Below are 21,329 nucleotides of genomic sequence, written 5' to 3' on the forward strand. Positions count from 1 at the left end.
ACTGATGAGGACGAAATACCCTTATGAATTCATTGAATTCCTACTGTGTCCTTTGCAGCAGTCCAATTTACCATCTTCATCCATTAACATCATCTTACTATTATCACTGTTTCTGCTTCCAACATGTTGAAAAAACTCTAGGATTTTTCTTGGCATGATTTGCTAATTTCTGTTCACACTGTACTTTTGCTGCCCTTATCAACTAAGTCACCTTCCTGGCCTGCTCTTTATTACTCCTCATGCAACTGAATGTTACCATTATTCATTTTGTACTGTCTCCATAATACCTTCTCTTCTTTTTCTTCCACATTTCAGGCTTAATTTAATCCCTTCATTCATCCAGTTGACACATTTACATACTGATGGTAAATATCTCGTGGTCAGTTCCCAAGCAGCATGTAGCTCCTCCCATGTAACCCCTCATTCCGTACTATAGCTCGGTCTCCTAAGCATCCCATGATCATTGGCCTTATAGTTCCACACATATATCATTTTCTCAGAAGTTTTCATATGGCTGGCCATTACCCATATGATCATCTCATAGTCGCTCTCACCAACTGGGATTGGTGAGGGGAGTGCCACTCCACTCACAATTGCAACCTCTGATGAAATTATTAGATGTGAGACTCGATCCTCACATGCCCTCCCCTTGCATACTGCTTAAGATGTCTCTCAAAGACTCCAATTAATTTTCCTTACACCTAAATGCTATCTTTTCATTCCTGTCTGTATTACTATAATTAAAATCACCCATTCTGATCATCCCTTCCCTTATTTACTAATCCAAGTTGCTTATACATTTCTTCATCTCCACATTTCCTAGCCTATGGCTTTTTTCCCTACTAAATATTGCTTTTTTATTTTGTCATAAAATATTAAAATGTATTAAATAGTCCATCATTTGCATATGGAAACTTTTGAAAAAGTTTTCAACTGATAATGAATATCCTTGGAGATTATCATTTAATTAATGAAATGTAAATGTTATTAAAATTTTCTGTCATTATTAATATAGGTACAACAGAAAGAGTGTGTCTTATTACTGGAAGTGTAGAAGGAGTTATACATATCCATGACTTTATTATGGAAAAAATTAAAGAAAAGCCAGATCCCAATGCTAAGATGGCAATAGACTTTGATCATAAGCAGCCCGCAGAGAGAGAAAAGCAGGTGAGGATATTTGGCTGTACTAATAAACATGTAAGTTTTCATTATTAATGCATGTTTACACCAGCCTGTGATAATTCTCCAACTCCTTTCCACATATAATTGATCACAATGAAAATTATTTTAAAAATTAATTTAATGTAAAGCAGTTTGTTTTTACAGGCATAATATTAATCCATTGACAAGCTCTATATACTTTTCAACCATTTCGTGTAATACAGTGTGAAGTGATAGTTTTATTATTACAAATGGTAACTTCTGTACTGGCCTTGACTTGTTTGCATATTATTACATGGATGCAAAGTGTCTATTGAATTTGAAATAACATTTGGATACTGTTACAATAATAATAATATTATTATATATGGCACCTCCATGCAGTCCATCCACTCATTGCAGGAGGTCCTCTAACCATCAGTACCTGTATAATACCTCTTGTATTTTGCTTTGAACTTATTCACTGACAAAGCACTCACAACTGGCAATTCATCCTACTTATTCACCACTCTACAAGCAAAAAAAAAAAAAAAATCTAGAACTAGTCTTCACACCCTTGCTAACTACACTTACATAATTTCTAGAGATAATCCCTAGCTTGACTCACATCAGTCATGTTCAGAAATATTTCCTCCACATCAGTCTTAGGAAATTCCCTAAAATTCCTCTTGTATTTTAATTTGAACTCAATCACTGACAAAACACTCACAACTAACTAGCAATCATCCCACTCATTCACCATGCAAAAAAATCTAGTCTTCACACCCTTGCTAACCACAATTAAATAATTGTGGTTAGCAATTGCTCCCTAGTTTTTCTCACATTAATCATGTTCAGAAATATTTCCTCTGCATCAGTCTTATGAAACTCCCTAAGCAACTTATATCTTCCCCCACCCTCATCGGCCTGATAACCAACTTCTGTAACCCACAAATATTTTAATCTCTCCTCATATGAAGCATCCCACAAACTTGCCTCTAAATCCATTCCACATCTCCAAGAACCAGATTCATCTGCAATAACCCAGATGACATATTATTAATGCCTTATAAAGAGGAACAATAACCTGCTTATATCTACTTGTCAGGGTGTTCTACAGTAACAAGGTAATCCTGTGTGCTGTTTTAGCTCTTTTGCATATGCCCTCTGAACAGAGACTAAAGAATAGTTTGTGTAGCAATTTAAATTTAAAAAAAAGTTACATTTAAAGTGATAGCGACATCTTTGTTTGCTATATAATAACAGAAAAATATTAAATTTAAATGTTCATTTTTCAGATAACTACTCAAATATAAAATGTTAACATGTTATGCTTAATTGAGATTTCGGCTGATGTGAAAAATCTTCATAGGTTTCTTTGAATAACCTTGAGATTTTAAAAGAACAGATTGATTGTGATGTCCTGCCATTTAGTATGATGATCTCTGTTTATTGGTACCTTGTTGCCTAATCTAGACATTTCAAGTTCATAGAAATTGATATGCTTCATATTGTTTTTCATGTCTAGTATTATTAGTTTGACAATAGCAGTTGTGAGCCACATGAACAAGGAAAGCATTATTACACCAGGAAGATGCCATGGATGCTTTGTCTTTTGAAGTAAGAAAAAAAAAAAGGAAGCAAGTTTTTGAACAGGAAGGAGGAAGTAGAAAATTTGGAATTTTTTAAAATAAGAGCAACTTTTTCAGAAATTTTTAACATGAAATAATCATCTTGTTCATATCAGATGGTCGTTTAGAAAGATAATTCTTTAGTATTCACTTAACAGTAGATTATGGAAGTCCACATGATATTATTTTCTGGTGATAGTAGATTTCCTGTAGATTGAAAAATCAGAGATTCATCTGAAATGCGATCGTGGCAATCTGAAAAAGGTATATTTTCATTTTCGAGTTCTATGATAAATTTGGTGCACTAATGGATTCTGTTGATATTGGGAAGGAAATTTTTTCATTCTCTGAACCATTCTCAGCTGGCAAACACATTATCCATATAGCAGTAGCAAATATGAAACAGAAAGTATGATAATAAAATCTGTTGATCATAACAAGCAGTATCTAAATTAGCCAAGTTTGGTAAGATAAGGCTGTCTGTAATTTGGGCAAATATTAACAAGTCATTCTACAATCTGTTGATATTTCCCCTTTGTGAATGAATATCCACACTGCATAGCAAATTAATTAATTAATAATAAAGAAAAATTTTTTTTCTTTAAAAGTTGAGTATCTTGTAAAAGTATATTGATAAATAGTGATATCACATCAAAGCCCCCCCCCCCCAACCACATCATTTGAAGTTAATTTAGTTGGCGATTTTTGAGTAAAGGATGAAGATGAGTCTCAATAGATCACAGTATAGGGGCTACTCTTCTAAGCATGACACCCCCAGACCAGTACCTAGATTGTCTGTGGACAATTTTCTGTGTGCACATCACACCTGAATGGTGCAGTGTAGGAAGCAGTGACTGCATAGTCTCAACAGCTGCCGTAATGTTTTGATTCTAGTATCCTCATCTTCAGAGTGATTGCATGATAGCAACTCCAGCTAGTGCTGTCTTTCAACGTGTGAGGTACATATATCACTGCAGTGGATAGATAGGATTCTGACTTAGAGGCATTCAGTTGTCATCTCACATTTAAGACCTGAAGGCAATCGTTCCTCTATATATGTGAAGCATGGGTTTAAGTGCAGTGCACCCCACCACTCCAATATGATCTCAGAACAATCAACCATAGATGCAGCAAGGGAATCTGTCACCTCATTAATGCCAAGTCAGGCCTGTGGATTCGGCTAGTCGAACACTCACTTTAATCTGATTTATTTGATAATGCATATGACTATCCCCTGACCTGACTTAATCGCTAGCTTAACTACCTTCTCCTATCCTAATACCTGTCCAGCATGCTTTAGACACTATTCTATAACCTAAAGGAGATCACTTCTGCAACTTGTCATCAGTAGAACCACTGGGTTCATCCCTTTGAAACTGCCAACCCAATCCAACGAGTCCACCATTGTTTGAGACTCGGCAACTTCAGCTAGTGTCTTTCAACGTGTGAGGTACATACAGTATCACAGTATGTACCTCACAAGGTGAGAAGCGTTTGGATTTTACTGCCTCCTTGCAGCTCTAACAATGTGATCACTAGAGAGCTATTTCGCTATGTTCTATATGTAGGTCATGCCGTGTGTGATGCCAAGTTTCCACATTTAAAGGAGGGGCCACTTGAGCATTCCTTATGGCATCATCCAAAAGGATCATGTTAGCTAATTTGTAAATTAGCTAATTTATTTGATCAGCAGAACCAGAGCTCTATCCAGTGTCTTTTGCATTGTTTGCCTCGGTGAGAGTTATGTTCACTCATGCCAGTTATCCAGTCTTGATTGTTATTCTTTCACTTAAACATTCTGATCATTGGGCAGGGATCACATGACAGCAACACCTCTCAACGGCCATTGCGATGCTTTGTTTTAATTAGAAAGTCAGATTCCTCTGCACATTGTTTTATTCCATTAAGTCTCCTCTCACTTGTGTTTGGTGGTTTGTAGCTTCATTGGTTATTTGAATGGCTTAGAGTTCATTGCTAGAATATTACTGTCTTGCTACAGTAATATCTGTTGAAAATATAGTTCACTGATTTATCAGTAATGGCTCCAGTATATCTTAAATTCAGCATAGTAATTTGAATAATACTATTTTTAATTATGTAATCTCATATTGTATCAAGCTACTTATATTTGTTCTCTTAGTAGCACTTGATGCCAACCCCTTGTGAATAAATTGTACTCCAATTTGCTTGGAATAAATTTTTTCTTCAATTTCATAATGATAAGGAGTATTTTGCTGTCTCTGCTTGTGAACAGTTCCTCCTCTCTGAAAATGTTGGACAGTGTACAGTATTCATTGTGAACTTGCAGATTAAACTATCATTTAGAAAATTAAAAAAAAAATTGACAATAAAAATTATTACATTGCATATATACAAGCTTAATAATATCATAACCAGTATTGAGCATGCCTTACGGCATCATCCAAAAGGATGCATGTTAGCTAATTTTTGAATTAGCTAACTTATTTGATCAGAAGAACCAGAACTCTATCCAGTGTTCTGCAATATTTGCCTCACTGAGAGTGAAAAATTCTATTCACTTAGAAGATATGCCTGCCTCCTCAGCTCAGAAAATTTTTGAGCTGAATTATTATTATTACTCATTTGGAGGGGAACAAAAAAAAATTAGTACATAAATTAAGTGATATTAGAATGTAAATTTTAGGTGGAAGATGAATTTCATTGCCCAGTGTGAGACCACTGGCCTGCTTATTGGAGGCCTGATGTAGCTTGAAAAAGTTCTATGTTTGGTCTCTTGAGCAGAGTTTCTGGACTGTGTAAAAATTAAATTAAAAATACAAAAAATAAATAAAAATAAAAATTGATAAAAATAGGGGGAAAAAAATTCTTAGCCTATCCCATGGTACAAAATGTACTATAGGTTTTCAAATAATCTGTCATGTGCAGGAGCAAAATAAAAAATAAAAAAGTATTCGAGAGTACTAAGTTAGTCTGAAGAGCTTGGCTTTCAGTGTCAGGTTTTCCGCACATCCCTGATTACTGTTTGAATATGGAGTTCTAGTTTTGACAATTCGTGCCATCAACTCAAAGCAACAGATGAGGAAAATCTTAAAGGGGAAAGTTGAGAACTTGTATAGATGGACACTTTAGTAATCCTAGATTTATTTACATTTTATAATAAGTTGACAATGGAATTGGATAAAGGAAATGGCTACACTATCATACTGCTAGATTTTGCAAAGGCATTTGACAGAATACCGCATAGAAAATTATTATATAAGAAGTTGCAGCAAATGAGAATAGATATGAAGTTGGTGGCATGGATAGGGAGTGGCTTATACAGACATCAGAGAGTGGTGTATGGTGGAGCAGAATCAATGCAAATGAGGGTGACCAGTAAATGGCCTCAGGGCTCTGTACTATGACCACTACTCTTTAATTTGTACATTAATGATATAGCAAAAGATTTAGAGGGGGGACAGTATTCAGTTGCTTGGTGATGGTGCAAAACTGGGAAGGGCGATAATTGATAAAGATGATATAGATATTTTTCAGGATGACTTAAATAAATTGCAGTGTGGGCAAAGGACAGTGGTTGTCAATTTAATGTTGTAAAATACAAGGTAATGCACTGGGATGAAAGGATTACATGCTTCATATCATATCGTTGGTACTGGTTTACAATTGATGAGGCTAGGGATCTGGGGGTGATGGTGGGAAGAAATTTGAAGAGTTTGCAAAATAGCTCAGAGGATTACTTGGATGTTGAAGAACATTTCAATAATTAAAGATAGAGAGGTTATTATCCCTCTTTAGACAGCTATGATTCACTCACATGGTGACCAAATCTGTGCACAGATTTGGTCATCTGCATTTCTAGGGGATTGGAAGGTGGTGGAGAGGATTCAGAGATGAGTGACCAAGCTCGTGACAGGTCTGTGGAATGTTCCCTATGTAAGGATAGATTGAAGGTGTGTGGGTTGTAGAGTGGCTGACAGGCAGAGGAGAGGGACTTGATAGAAACTTAAAAGTTACTAAAGGGGTTCTATAAGATTGACACAAAGGAAATTTTTCAATATATGGGGTCACAAGAGCTCACACTTGGAAGTTGTTTAAGAGTGTGTTTATTAAGGTGTGCAGACTGGGTTCTCTAACTGGAATGGATTGCCAGAGGGAGGTGGTAGTGGGCACCCGAACAGGGAATAAGTTTAAGGAGATGTACATGTATGATAGGTATTGTGTTAATGGATAGAGTTGGTCTCCCACGATGAGTCTTTTGACTCCATGGAGTATCCATAATAGTCATTCCATGTATTATTAATAATACATTAATAAAGTACAGCATCATTAATAAAGCATGCTGCTTCAAATTGATTTTTGGACTAGTTTATTTGTGCTTTTTTATGATTTTTTTTGTTACATTGAGTGCATGCTGTATACTCAATAACATTTTGAGAATGGTTCAACACCTGCTGTACCTTCAACCTGCAAAAATTGAAGTAATATATGGTGTTTTTTTGTGTTAGTAGTCAGCACCATGACATGCTTACTTGGAGGTTTCAGCACAAAAGTTCCATCTTTATTTCATTGTTACAGTGCTCATCATCATTCATTATGACAGAATTATAGAGACTACTGCTACTATGTTGAAGTAATAATTTGAATTTAAAATTAAATGACCTACTTATATTTGACTTTCATATTAAGGTCATCATCTAATGTGTGTGTGTGTGTGTGTACACACGTTGTGGTCTATGGGGAATAAGGAAAGCTCTTCCACAGATCTGAGATAGGTGGAATGAAAGAGTTAGCAATTCAACTACAGATGTATGTTGGGCAGCTGCTTCATTTATTGTATGTTTAGCAGAAATAGGGATATAGGAACATGCTAGATCTGCTAAACAGCACCATGGAAATAACTGTTTGGAAGAAGTCAAGAGACACCCCCCCCCCCCTCCGATGGACAAGGTGCATCGTGCCATGTGACGAGTCACACATGTTTGTAGCCGATGTAGATAGATTGGAGGAATATGATGCTCCCAAGTTAATGCAACTGTGTCTAGGTGAACTGGTTGTGAGAAGAAAACTGATGGAGTTTGATTGAGACATTGTAATAGGATGCCATGTTTCAGGCCTATGTGTTTGGAAAATTTGTGACAAATTGGGCCATCCCAAGTCAACAAATAGTGATATCATATCGAGATGGAACACAGGGAGTCAACCTCAAGTGCTACCCACAATGGACGATCTACCACACTCACTGACCATGAATGTACAGTGCTACGAAGAAAAAAATGTAAAAAATCACCATTCATTGGCTGTTATATTGAATGTGGAGTTCTGGGCATCGATGAACATGAATCTGAAGAAAAACATTCAGTGCTGAGATTCACAACATGGTTTTCCATGGTACGACCGCAATATACAAGCCCCACGTTATCGCATTGCAGTGTCATCTTCAGTGGTGCAAAGGGTATGTACAGTGAGATATGAAAGCTTGGACAGCTGTGTTATGGAGAGCCGAATCACACTACACCATCAGCCAAGCAGATGGACAAGTGTGGGTGTGGTGGATGCCTGGTGAACATCTCTTACCAGAGTGCGTAACCCCAGCTATGAAATTCGGAAGTGGCGGTTTGATGGTAGAGTCCTGTTTCTCCTGGTTTGACCCTGGACTTCTGTTTGTGGTGCAATGAGCATTGAACTCAGAGAGGTATCTGAACATTCTGTACAATGCAATGCATCCTACTTTGTGGCATTTCTATGGAACTGGCCATTGTCTCTTTCAGTAAGACATTGCACCATGTCATAAGACTGCTGCTGTAACATGCATGTAGACATGACTGTCACAACACTTGACTGGCCTCCACAGAGACTTGATCTCAACCCTGTTGAACATCTGTGGGATGAACTGGAACATTGGTAGAGAACATGGTGTTCAGAATATAACCATTTCTTTCTTTCTTTTTTCTAAAAAAAATTCCCCATTTGTTCTCACTAACTTTCAATTCTTTAAAATTGTCAGTATTGTTCACAGAAATTCAAATAAGGTAATCCAATTTAAATGAATGTCTGTGTATTTTAAATCAAATTACAGTGATATTTATTGTAACAGAACTTTTTTGTTTTATACTTCAGTTATAGTTAGAAAAACTTATGTTGGACTCTTTATAAGAAATTCATGAGAACGAATTTTATGATGCAAGGCATGAATTGTAAGCATGGATTTTTACAAAAGGAGAGGATTGAATGCTAACTTAACCTTATAAAACATGATTTGAATGTAACCATAGCATTCCAAAAAATTTGGACGAAGTTTCTCTGTTAATCAGTTAATGACAAAGCAAGATTGCCAGATCATGTAAATCTTATCATAAATAAGAAATTAATCTAGCAACTTAAAAAAACTGAAAAGTTGGTAAAAATGCTTTATGAAATCTTGAAGTTTATTACTAATCTAACCAGGTATTTCAATCTCTTAAACTTACAGATCATCTTCAGTGTAACTGACAGTTCAGAATTGAAGAATAATGGCTTGCATAAATAAGATATTCAAACAAAGCCTCTAACTCCCTCAGTGACAATTTGGGTGTTGTCAAAAAAAAAAAAAGTACTGGGAGATAATGGTTCTTTTTTTTTTATTTTTATGAGCGATAAGACAACTAGGTGTTATTAGCATTGAAATTGATGAGGTTATCTGAACCCCATTGAAGAATGGCTTGGAGATCAGAATTGAGGGAGGTGGTGGTTGATGTTCTGTTATTTGAGGTGTGTTGTATAGAGTAAGGTTTATCAAATGAAATAGAGGAGTGCAATGTGCTGTCATCTGCAAAACTGTATATTGGGTTGGAATTCAACTGAAGTAGGTCATTGATATATAGCAGGAAGAAGGTTGGTAAGAGGACAGAACCTTGTGGAACCCTGGCATTAGTTGAATGGTGAAAGATAAGAAACCATCCACCACCACCACAATAGTGTGCATCTAAACAGAAAGCTGGCAATCCAACTACAGAAGTCCTGAGACAGATCAAACGATGATAGTTTGCTTAGTAAACCTTTGTGTCAGACCCGGTCAAAAGCTTTGAAGATATCAAATTTAACCACTTTAGATTCACCAAACTTCTCCATGGCATTTGTACAGAGATGGGTGACATGTGAGCGGATCTCCTGTTTATTGGTAGTGACTAATTCCGTACTGGCGGTCGTTTATTAGGTGGGTGCCTTCAAGGCTGTGTAGGAGTTGGGAATTGATGATTTTTTCCATTACTTTAGATAGGACTGAGGTGAGCTAGATAGGACGGCAGTGATTTGTCGTCATTCTTGGGAATAGGTTGAATATAGACCAGGTTGTGGGATAGATACCAGTGGAGTAAGAGAGCATTTGCCATTGTTGGTTATCCATACATTAGAAGCAAAGTGTGTATCCAGGAGATTGGCTTTTTCTGTTGGTGATAATACAATAGAGCCATCTGGGTATGATGGGGGGGGGGGCATAGTGTTGGACAGAAGTTATGACCAATTGCTTGGAAAAAACCAAAAGGCTCAGCTGCCATTTGGACAGGCTGCTAGTTTCCTGCTTTTTGCTCTTTTGAACTCTATTTTGGAAGTATTGATTGCTTTTCTTTTCTTTTCTTTTTTTTTTTTCATCTATTTCAGGCTTGAGTATAACCTCTGAAGGAGGATGGAGTTCTTGATTTGAGCAAGTTATGGTATGTTTGGTTTTTCATTTGTACAGCCTTGGCACATCTTTTGGAGAACCAGAGTTTAGTTGGGGAATAGCAGTTCAGAATAGTGTGGGGGATGTATGTTTCCATGCCAGTGAGGATTACTTTGGTAATAAGTTCAGTGCATATGTTTGGGTTGGAGCATAGTCCAACCATGGGAACGAGGCATAGAATTTGGGGATGCTGACCCACTTGGCGCTGTTATAATGACAAACTACTCTTGTGTGGGAGTGACTGTGTAAGCATTGTTGCATGGGGGAGGAGATGAGCACTCAATTGTGGTAAGAATTACCTAGGGGGAAGGCACTATATTCACCGTGTATTTGGAAGGGTCGTTGGTGAGGAAGTGATCTAGGGTGTTTGGGGAGTGGTTTGGGTTATTTGCTATTCTGGTTGGCATCTGACCAAGTTGTGTAAGGTCTTTAATCACAGCAAATGTTTCAGCATCTCTGTCTCCATGATCTGTTCAACTGGAGGAGGAAGCCAGCTGGTGTTGTGGACATTAAAATCTCCTAGGAGGATAATTTTGCTGTTGGGAAAGCGGGACTGGAGAAAATCAGTTTTTAAGGCGAGGAATTAAAGTCCTCATTATGGTTGGTTGCATTAGGGAAACAACAATAGAGATAGTAAATGAATTTGATTGAGTGGGGAAGGGATATAACCAGAGAAGGTCGATTCTAGGTTGGGTGCTCTCTGACAACGTATGTCAGAGCAGATGTATGCACAGACACTAGCTTGGGTCGAAAGGAGTTAAAAAGTGTGTAGTTTGGAAGGTTGAGATGCATAGTTCTAGGGGGAGGTGATACAGAAAGAGTAGGTCGGGTTTGGTAGACTGAAGATTGTAGTGGACACTATTAAGGCTATCAGCTATCAGCTAACGCCTTTTTATTCCCGTATACGGGAGTAGGCAAGGCCATTTAGCCCTATCTAACTTTTGGAGACTGAGTGGGCAGTTCAATCTCCACTGGTACCCAATCAGAGACAGATGGCCCAAGGCTATCACTAATTAAGCGGCACACAGTGAAGAGAGACGTCTCAAATGTGCCGCCATCTCGTAGTCCCTAACCCTAACACAATATATTTAATGTCTGAAATAATGTGGGTTCTATGGTCGATTTTCTTGAGTTTACAGGACGAAAAACCCGAGTTTCCGGGAGGAAAAACCTGCTTGCCTGTGCCAGAGATCGACTAACTCGGGAACCGGTCGAAAAAAGGCTTAGAAAAATTTCCTCTAGTCGCCGACTAGACTCGAAGCCAAGTCTTCCTTCGTGCGGCCAAGCGCGGCGGTGTGTTAAGTTGAAAATTAAAAATTTTTTATTACATTTCTGTCACTGCTTGCAGGAACAAGGAATTCTATATACAACAGAAACTGAGAGATTTCATCCTTAGTGGAGCAGTAATGGTAGCTATTTTTAAGTGGGGCGTGAAGGTTGTGCAAAGGCTGTATTTCTTTAAAATATTTTGACTATATTTTCTGATGTGCTTCAGACATAAGGGATGGTGATAGCATTACTGAAATCTTTCTAAGAGAATGTCGTGGATTGGAGAAAGAATTGATTTTATTTATTTATATTTTTTATACACTGGGAACTGTAGTCATTAGATAGAAAGATCTGATGTATATGATTGGGTTCTGCTGCAATACTGGCCTCTTTGAAACAAAGGTTATAGGCTGTATTAGTTAGTGTTTTAATTATACCATAATGTTTGGAGATTTTGCAGGGAAAGAGATTTTGCTTTTTGGATAATTTATAGCAGGGGGGAATCAGTTGCATTTACTGTGTATTTTTTTTGGGGGGGGGATTGATATTTGATTTAAGATGAGGCATATATCAGGGGTAGGGTATGGCAACTGAAGTTTTTTTTTTTTTTTTTTTTGTGATGTCAGTAAGCTAGAAAGAAACTTCTGAGTAGACATCTTAATTTCTTTATCTGAGTTCAGTGGGATTATAATCTAAAAGTTTGCAGGTGGAGCAGTTTCTAAAAATGGTATACATTTTACTGTTCTATTCACTGGCATTAAGGTAATAGTAGCACTTCCCTTGTCAGCTCTGGTGAAGACTAGTGTTCTGGTGTTATCTTTTATGTAGTTTCTTAAGAGCATTGAGTTGCCAGGGTGATAGATTTCTTTTAGGAGCCAAAACACTAGAAAGAAAACTGGCAAGATCAAGCCTAATGTTGTTAACTATCTCTAGTGCTAAGTTGTAGATTCTACATTTGATGTTAACATTAGGTCTAGGTGCAGCAACAGTAGCAAAATGATGGCCAAGACTTAGGATGCTGATGGCAGCTTTGTTAAGCCTTTTTGATAACAGGTTAACTACTGCATCAAGAGATTAAATTTGAGGCACGGCATAGAATCCAAAAGACTATTGTATTTTTTGATGCATTTATTTTTGATTTTTAAGAATCCTTGTAGAGCAGAGTTTTCTAAAATATCAAAGACAATGGAGCAGAGTTCTTCTTAAGTAGCTTCTCCAATTTGGAAGTTAGCAATCATAGTATTCAAAGTGTCCAATCCTCTGCCATTCTTTTGATCTCATTTAAGCTCTTGTTACCCATCCATTTCTTTACACTATCAACCCAAGAAGTTCTTGGTCTACCAGGAGATCTTCCCTCTAATTTTCCCCTTTGGTATTTCCAGAGACATTTTCCTTGCTGATCCTCTTAATGTGTGTCCTGCCATCTTGCACTTTCTCTTTATGAAGTCTTCCATGAGTGTTCTTTTGGTTCCCTTTAACTTCAATACCTCTTCATTAGTTTTTTTTCTCATTCCAAGAAATTTTCAGTGCTCTCAGTCAAAATCGTTCAAGGAGAGAACGATTTTGACTTTGTGTTTGTCCGGTTCGGATCTATCCAATGTGTGCAAGGATGTCTACATATATATGAGGGTGATCTGAAAAGTTCTTGGACTCGACCATGGATGGCAACACTATCAGCAAGATTTTTTTCTCCAAGTTGGTACATCTACCATAAGCATCCATGTGAAATTGCAAGGCATTCTATCAAGTAGTTTGTTTTATACAGCTGTCTGAGGCAGAAATGTCGTCTGCATCCCTTGGAATGGATAAAATCGAGTATCATGCAATTATAAAATTCTTTGTAAAAGAAGGTTTAACGCCGAAAAAAATTCATTCGAAGTTCATAAAAGTTTATGGCCACTCTTCTCCTTCGTTTTCGACAATTGAGAAATGGGCTGCCGAGTTTAAACGTGGCCTTGAAGATGATCCACGTGAAGGACGTCCAAAAAGTGTAACACCAGAAATCATTGATCAAGTGCACGATATGGTATTGGATGACCGGTGAGTCAAAGTGCGTGAAATTGCTGAGGCTATAGACATTTCAAAAGAATGTGTAAGAACATATTTCAAATTTTCAAAATGTGTTTCAACATTTCAAAGAACATATTTCAAAAGAACAATATATTTTGCATGCAGAATTGCAAATGAATAAGCTTTGCACAAGATGGGTGACACGCTCACAGCAGATCAAAAAACTCGCATGAAAATCTCTTAAATAGTAAATAATAATATTTGGTTAACCGATCAAGTGTTGATCAATTTTATTAATTAACTGGACCAACTAGTTTCGCCACACTTATCTGTTGGCTTCTTCAGGGCACTTACATATAGGTTTAAACACTCTCACAATTATGCGTAACTGCAAAACTGACTAGAATAATTACAAATAAAATAGTATCGAACGTGAGTGAAACACGTATCGCGTGTACAAGATCAGCTAGCTGTTGCTGAAGAACCTTCTGTAATTTGTATTAAAGTTCATTTCCTCCGTTTTTAAGGCTCTGATTAGGGTTTTCCATATCTCTGGGAGTATTAGGCCTTGATTTCCGTTAAGGTTCACAGTAGAACAGGCGACTGTGGCTGCTTCTTTGAACATTCTTGAATGGTAATCTTCCTCTAAGTAAGGGGAACAGCTTTTGTCCCACTCGATGACCTGGTTAGTAGTGGAGAAATGAGACGATAGGCCAGAAATGTCCTGTCTGTTGTTTTTGACATAGCCAATGTGCTCCTTTTGCCTGATTTCGAGGCTTCTCGAAGTCTGTCCGATGTAATTAGAGCCACATGAGCATGGAATATTATAGACTCCAGCATATTTGTAGAAAGGATGATTGTCTTTTGGAGATCTTAGTAGTTTACGAATAGTATCTATAGGCTGAAATGCTACTCTTATTTTGTGTTGTTTGAGGAGATTGGCGAGCTTGTTGGAGATGCCACTTACATACGGAATTGCAATCATTTTTATATATTGAATCTCTTCTTGTTCTCTTTGTGGTGGTTCAGAGAAAAGGATTTTATTGACTAGTCTTCTTGGATAGCCGTTCAAGTGCAGATTGTTGGAAATAAATTTTAACTCATCTTGAAGGGTCTTGTTGTCCGTTGTGATGCAAATAGCTCTTTTCTTTAACATGTGTATAATGCTGAGTTTATGTGATATGTGGTGAGAGGAGTTAAAATGTAGGTAGCGACCTGTATTGGTCGGTTTTCTGTACCGATAGATTTAAACTGCCATCAGTTTGTTTATTGATTAAGATGTCTAAAAACGGAAGTTGTTTTTCTCTTTCAAGTTCCAGAGTGAATTTAATAGAATGATGGAAAGCGTTGATCTTTTTGAGAAAATGATATATGTCATCTTTGTTATTGTTCCATATGATGAAGATATCGTCCACATATCTAAACCAAATTTTAGGTCTAGGAAAAATTTGTGATAGGATTTTGTTTTCTAAGTCTTCCATAAAGAGGTCAGCACATGAAGGTGAGAGTGGGCTTCCCATTGCCAAGCCTGTTAACTGTTGATAGATTTTATTTTTCCAAGAAAAATAATTGAAGTTTAGGCAGTGAGCAAACAATATGGTTATATCTCGTGGGAACAAGGTACTTAAGATGTCAATGACCTCTACTACGGGAACGTTTGTAAAGAGAGAGGTAACATCTAAGCTGGCTAGAAGATCATTATCCGATATCTGATGTTTTTTAGCTTTTCTACGAAATGTCCAGAGTTTCTGATGTAACTCTCTGACTTGTGGATGTATTGCTGTAGGAGTTTCGAGAGATGTTTTGACAATAAGTAGGTGGGCGAGTTGATTGCATCAACGATTGGGCGTAAAGGAATACCTTCTTTGTGCACTTTTGGAACTCCATAGAGTCTCGGAGTTAAAGGATGCATCAATTTTAGTTTTTTAATCAAGTCTGTTGGCCATTAGATAAATTGCATAGTAATTCGTTGGTATCATTGTGATTTTTTAATGTTGGATCTTTTGTTAAAAGACGGTAAACAGACAAGTCAGAAAGTAGATGGTTAACTTCGTCTTCATAGTCCTTTGAGTTCAGTATCACAGTACTGTTTCCTTTATCTGCTTTAAGTATTATGATGTCTTTGTTGTTTTTTAAATCGCGAATAGTTCTTTTATCCAGTGATGAGAAGTTTTGTTTTGTGGAATAGGGCGCGGAAAGTATTATGCAACTTTTTAATTTTACACAGTTTTGTATGAGAATTTCCCATACTTTAGGGAAATATAGCAAGAACATCATTACGGTTTAGATTTGGTCTGTGAAGTAAGGTTTCAGCACTTTCTTGATATAAACGCTCATGTTATATAAAGATCTATGTAGAAGCTTAGTCTTTTTTCAATGGATCCTATGGTTTGGGTTTTCAACTCTGTGTTGTGCGAGGCCAGATTTCTGGGGTTTGATAAGATGGATATGGTCTTGATGTTCCGAAATGCGTTTATGAACAGATCTACCTGTCTGTCCATAGTAAGACAATTTACAGGAGCATGGAACCTCGTACACCCAGGTAGCATCAGAGGTGAGAGTTTGTCTTTAGGAGCAGGTAACAAGTTATAGATCAAGTGATAGAATCTCTAAACAAAGAATTGGAAATAATCAAAAATACAGCCATACTAAATGGATACAATCTTAAAACAACTCAAAAAATCATCACACTTCCCCACACATCAACCTAGACAAGAACAAGCCTGTAAGATTACCATACCTTATGTCAAAAGCATCTCTGAGCGTCTTTCAAAAATTATGAAGAAATACAAATTTGCTACTACCTACAAACCGATCAACCAGATCTATACTCTCCAATGATTTATTGGAGAGAGTGCAAAGCAGAGTGTTAAAAATGATATCGGGATTGCAGAATACTGATTATGAAGACAGATTGAGAATTTGTAGACTTCAGACACTAGCAGACAGGAGAAAGAGGAGGTGATATGATTGAGACTTACAACTTTCTGAAAGAGTCATACAGGATTTCAATTGATGGAATTTTTCAATTTATGGAGGGTGGGGAAAGGACAATTGGACATCTTTGGAAGCTGAGAATAAATGCTACTACGAAGGGGTGAAGGCTAGATTTTTCTCTCATAGGGTGGTGTGTGATTATAATGGACTGCTATTGGATGTTGTGAGTTCAAGCAGTGTGAATGAATTAAAGAATAAGTATGATAGCTGGTATGTTTAGTATGTGGCCTCCCTCGATGAGTCACCGATTCCATAGAGGTCTTTCTTAACAATAATAATAATAATAATAAAATCCAGCAAACTCATCATGCATACATTTCCTTTATCCATCTCAGCTGTTACCGTCACTGTTACCAATTATTCTAATAATTTTACCGTCATTCCTGAAATACTGATTAGTCTATAATTTGCTACTGTAGTCTTAGAACCTCCCTTATGCAAAGGAATAATTTTGCCATCTTTCCACTCCCTTGGAACTCTACCAAAGCTGAGGCTTAAATTAAACAGCTTAGTCAAAGGCATTGCCAGTTCTCTTGTACATTCTCGCAAAACCCTAGCTGATGTCCCATCTAATCCCACAGCTGTATTTGGGAGATTCTGCAGCATCATAATTACCTCAAATTCTTCCACCTCTTTTCCCACATTAGTGTCTGTCACATTGGTTAAAGCAGTAACCTGACTAGGATGAAATATGCTTGCAAAGTGGTCACTCAGTGACTCAACTATTTTATCCACTTCTGGCTCCTCATGACCAACATCACTCTTTAAGGTTAATCTTCCATAGTCATTCTCCCTCTTACTTGCCATGTAAAGAAAGAAGTGTTTGGTATTTCCTTTGGCCTGCTCAGCTAGATTCATCTCATAATCTGATTTTGCCTTCCTTGTCGTGCCAGTCACCTTTCTTGCCTGTGCTATGTACTCTTCATGAGTTTGCTAGTCATCTTTCTCTTTATATACCCTCTACAGCATTACTTCTTCTACAGCATACTTCTTCTGCAGCTCATGCTTAATGATATTACTCATCCATGTAATTCCTACCCGATTAACCTTCCCTACACTAGATATACAATTTAATATTGCTTCCTCTAGATGACCGTTAACTATATCCCATGCACTATTAACATCTTTACTTTGCAGTGTTTTATGCCATGGTACTAATTTAAGCTTCTTGCTAAACATGTCATAGTCACCTGCCTTGTAGTTCCATAAATACCTCTTCTTGATAGAATATTTCCCATGTTTTACAATCTCCTGAGTCAAGACTGCATGGTCACTTTCACCTTGGTTATGAATAGCTCTTCTGATCCTGTGACCAGGTCCAATATTCTTCCATCCCTAGTTCCCTCCATCACATGCTTATCTTTTATTATTATATTATAATAATTATCTCTTAGCAGGTGTGTAAATTCTATTCTATTTCCTTCGTGCCATATGATCTTTCTTTCTTCCAGTCTATTTCTCCGTAGTTGAAGTCCACCATAATTACTTGACCTGTACTCATTGTACTGATTTGGGGATGCATGTCTTCCAGATCATCTGTGGAACTCCCTGTCCTATAGCAACAACCAACTGTATATTTTGTCTTACTAGCCTTAATCTCACACCAGATTGCTTCAAATGAACAGCCACCCTCCTGCCTCTCTCCTATTTTTTTTGGCTGCAATTCATCTGCAGTACTCCCCTCCCCCCCCCCCATCCTATCTTCTGTATCTTCCCTGAAAATACTAAACCCTTCACATTCAATCCCTGTAACTACATCTACTGTTCCACAAGTCTCACTGATGTCTATAACTTTTGGCAAGGTCGCACTAACCAATGCCAAAAACTCCTCCCTCTTGTTCCTGATACTTCGGAATTAGTAGATAGAAACTGCAGCATCCATTCATTTCCTCACCCACCTTTACTTTCTGAATTGACTACCCTATTCAGTATTTTAGCTTGAGAGACTAGATTCTTCACTTGGTCATTCTCACACTTACTCGCTTCATGGGTGCTTTCAAACAAACTCACTTGTTACCACCCCTAATTGCTTAAGTTTCCATGAATTTTCACTTCAGCTTGCTCTGTGAACAAAGTTCTCTCTCCCCCCAGACACCTAACACCAAAACCATTTAGATACTGTCTATCAGCATTGTACAAATTCTTTCTGTCAAACAGAAACCACAGATCCCCAAATTCTGCATCATTCCTTTTGCACAATCTACGTATAGACTCATTGGGTATCAGTTTGCCTATATCACTGCGTGGTAGGTGACTTACAATCTTCACCTTCTTGCTCTTCACTTTTGCCTCTTCTAACAATTCCTTTACCTCATCCCGAATAGAATGCTTCTCTCCTCTCAAATCATTTGTACCAACCAAGACATTCATTTCCTACGACTTACCTTTTTGCATCTGGATGGCATGGCTAATATCATGAATTTTTGCACCTGGGAAACATGATTTTTCACACTTTTGTTAAGTACTCCCTGATTGTTGAGTCTTCATACATTATTTTCTCCTTGACTTGTTTTTCTTGTTTGTTCAATCGATCTTTATTACTCCTTCGAATCACTTGCTTCTTTCTTTTTTCAGCCCTGCTTAATTTTTGTTGCTTTTTCAATTTGACACTTTGTCCTATAAAGGATAACATTTAAGCATGCTATTTCTTTATTAATAACCATTTTGTTCTCCTCTATTTCCATGGCTGCATGTTTGACATTAATGACATCATTTTCTATCTTACCATCAGTATTTTTTGCATTCTCGTCACCTAACAGACACTCACTTTTGAAACTCTTAATACATACTCTCTCTCTCTCTCTCTCTCCAGTTTCAATTTCCTTTCATATATTCTTTAATTTTCTCAATGAATATGTTTCACATACGCTGCTTTGAGTAAAATCCTGCAAATTCAAATCTCCAGACAACATGGTCTTTGAAATCAGTGTTTGTCGCCTTGGTACCATCCTGACAATATCACAATAAGTCACTAATTTTACTTGTGCTCTTAATTACCAGGCCACTCACAATACAACCTCAAACCAATTTTTAATAGATACAAAGTGATTTCAATAGGTACAAAAAATTTTGATACATAGGTGGCTAATAGAGGAGCAGAATTTAAGAGAAAGCAGGTTACTAGCAGTGTGCAGCAAGACTCTGTGCTTTGACTACTGTTGCTGTTTAGTTTGTACATTTAATGATATAGGAAATGATTTGTTAGGAAAATATTCAGATGTTTGCTGATGATGTAGGAAACTAGCAGGGTGATTTAAATAGGGTAACATTATATGTAAAATATAGTAGATGCCAGTTTAGTGTGGAAAAGTTTAAAGTTATGCATTTTGGGATGAAATAATTACAAGCTGTGTACCACATTTGATGGAACTGTACTCAAGGAAATTGCAGCCAGGAATTTAGGTGTGTTGAAGTACATGGAGAGAACATATATTCCAAATGTGGCCAATGTGGCTCATAGGGATACTAAGTTATTGAAGAACATAGGAAGCTTATCATTCTTCTTTGTAAGGCCTTGATATGGCCACATCTGGATTACCGAGCTCAGGTTTCATTACCTGGATTTCTTGGGGATAAGGGGACCCAGAGGTGAGTGACCAAGATTGGGAGTGATCTGTGGAATGTTCCTTCCCTATGATGATATTAAGAGATTGTCGATTGCAAAAATTGGTTGATAGGCAGAAAAAAGGGGATATGATAGAAACATTTAAGTGTTTGATGATGATATTAAGAGATTGTCGATTGCAAAAATTGGTTGATAGGCAGAAAAAAGGGGATATGATAGAAACATTTAAATTACTTACTGTCCTCTTCCATCGGGGACAGGTTGAGTCTTCCGTGTTTCCACAACAATCTCCAGGAGTCTTGGTTTCTTGCGTGGCTGGTGAGCTGTCTATATGTTTGTAATCCAGAGTTGACCTTTATTGTTGTTATCCATTTAGTTCTTGGTCTTTCTTTTATTCTTGCATACAGAGCAAGATTGGGTAGTCTTTTTGATGGCATTCTCTTGACATGTCCGTACCACTGAAGTTGTCTTCTTTTGATCTTTTCGATTAATGAGTGTATATTTTAGGTCTTGTCTTACAGTTTCATTTGTTTTCTTTTCTGTCCATTTTGTTTTATTTATTTTTCTGAGACATTTCATCTCGAAAGCCTCCAGTTTTCATATCTCTCTTCTTGAGTGTCCAAGTTTCTGAAGCATATCCTACCAGATTTTGCCTTGCTTATTAAATGATGACCATGCATTCGATTCTATGTTTAATAGTGGTCATGGTATCTAGGTGTTCTGTTATTACTGTTCCTAAATAGTTGAATTGTTATGTTCCCAGTATAAATCTGTTTTATAGATTTTAAACAGGCATTCGACTCAGTAAACAGAGTAACCTTATTAAGAATATTAAAACAGAAACAAATCGATGAAGATACCCTAAACTTATTAGAAAAATATTATAGTCTCACAGAAGCAATAATTAAATTCAATAGTATAACAACAGATAAAATAAATGTCAGTAAAGGAGTAGCCCAAGGATGTTCCATCTCCCCATACCTTTTTAACATCTACCTAGAGGATATGGTTAACCAAACCTTGGAAGGAGAAAAAG

At 37.1% G+C, this 21,329-nt stretch overlaps 1 protein-coding gene across 1 annotated transcript in view; it reads left to right on the plus strand.

The window, feature by feature from the left end:
• LOC150102734 (RNA-binding protein Pasilla-like) overlaps positions 1 to 21,329 on the plus strand; it is a 180,448-nt gene that overhangs the window by 129,246 nt on the left and 29,873 nt on the right. The window contains exon 3 of the mRNA XM_090399805.1: positions 1,016 to 1,170. Coding sequence (XP_090255931.1) covers positions 1,016 to 1,170 — 155 coding nt within the window. The remainder of the gene's footprint in view (positions 1 to 1,015; positions 1,171 to 21,329) is intronic.

Source organism: Typopeltis vanoorti, chromosome 10 (genome assembly GCF_054136105.1).
Source record: "Typopeltis vanoorti isolate ZY-2024b chromosome 10, IOZ_Tvanoo_1.0, whole genome shotgun sequence".
Lineage (NCBI taxonomy): Eukaryota > Metazoa > Arthropoda > Arachnida > Uropygi > Thelyphonidae > Typopeltis > Typopeltis vanoorti.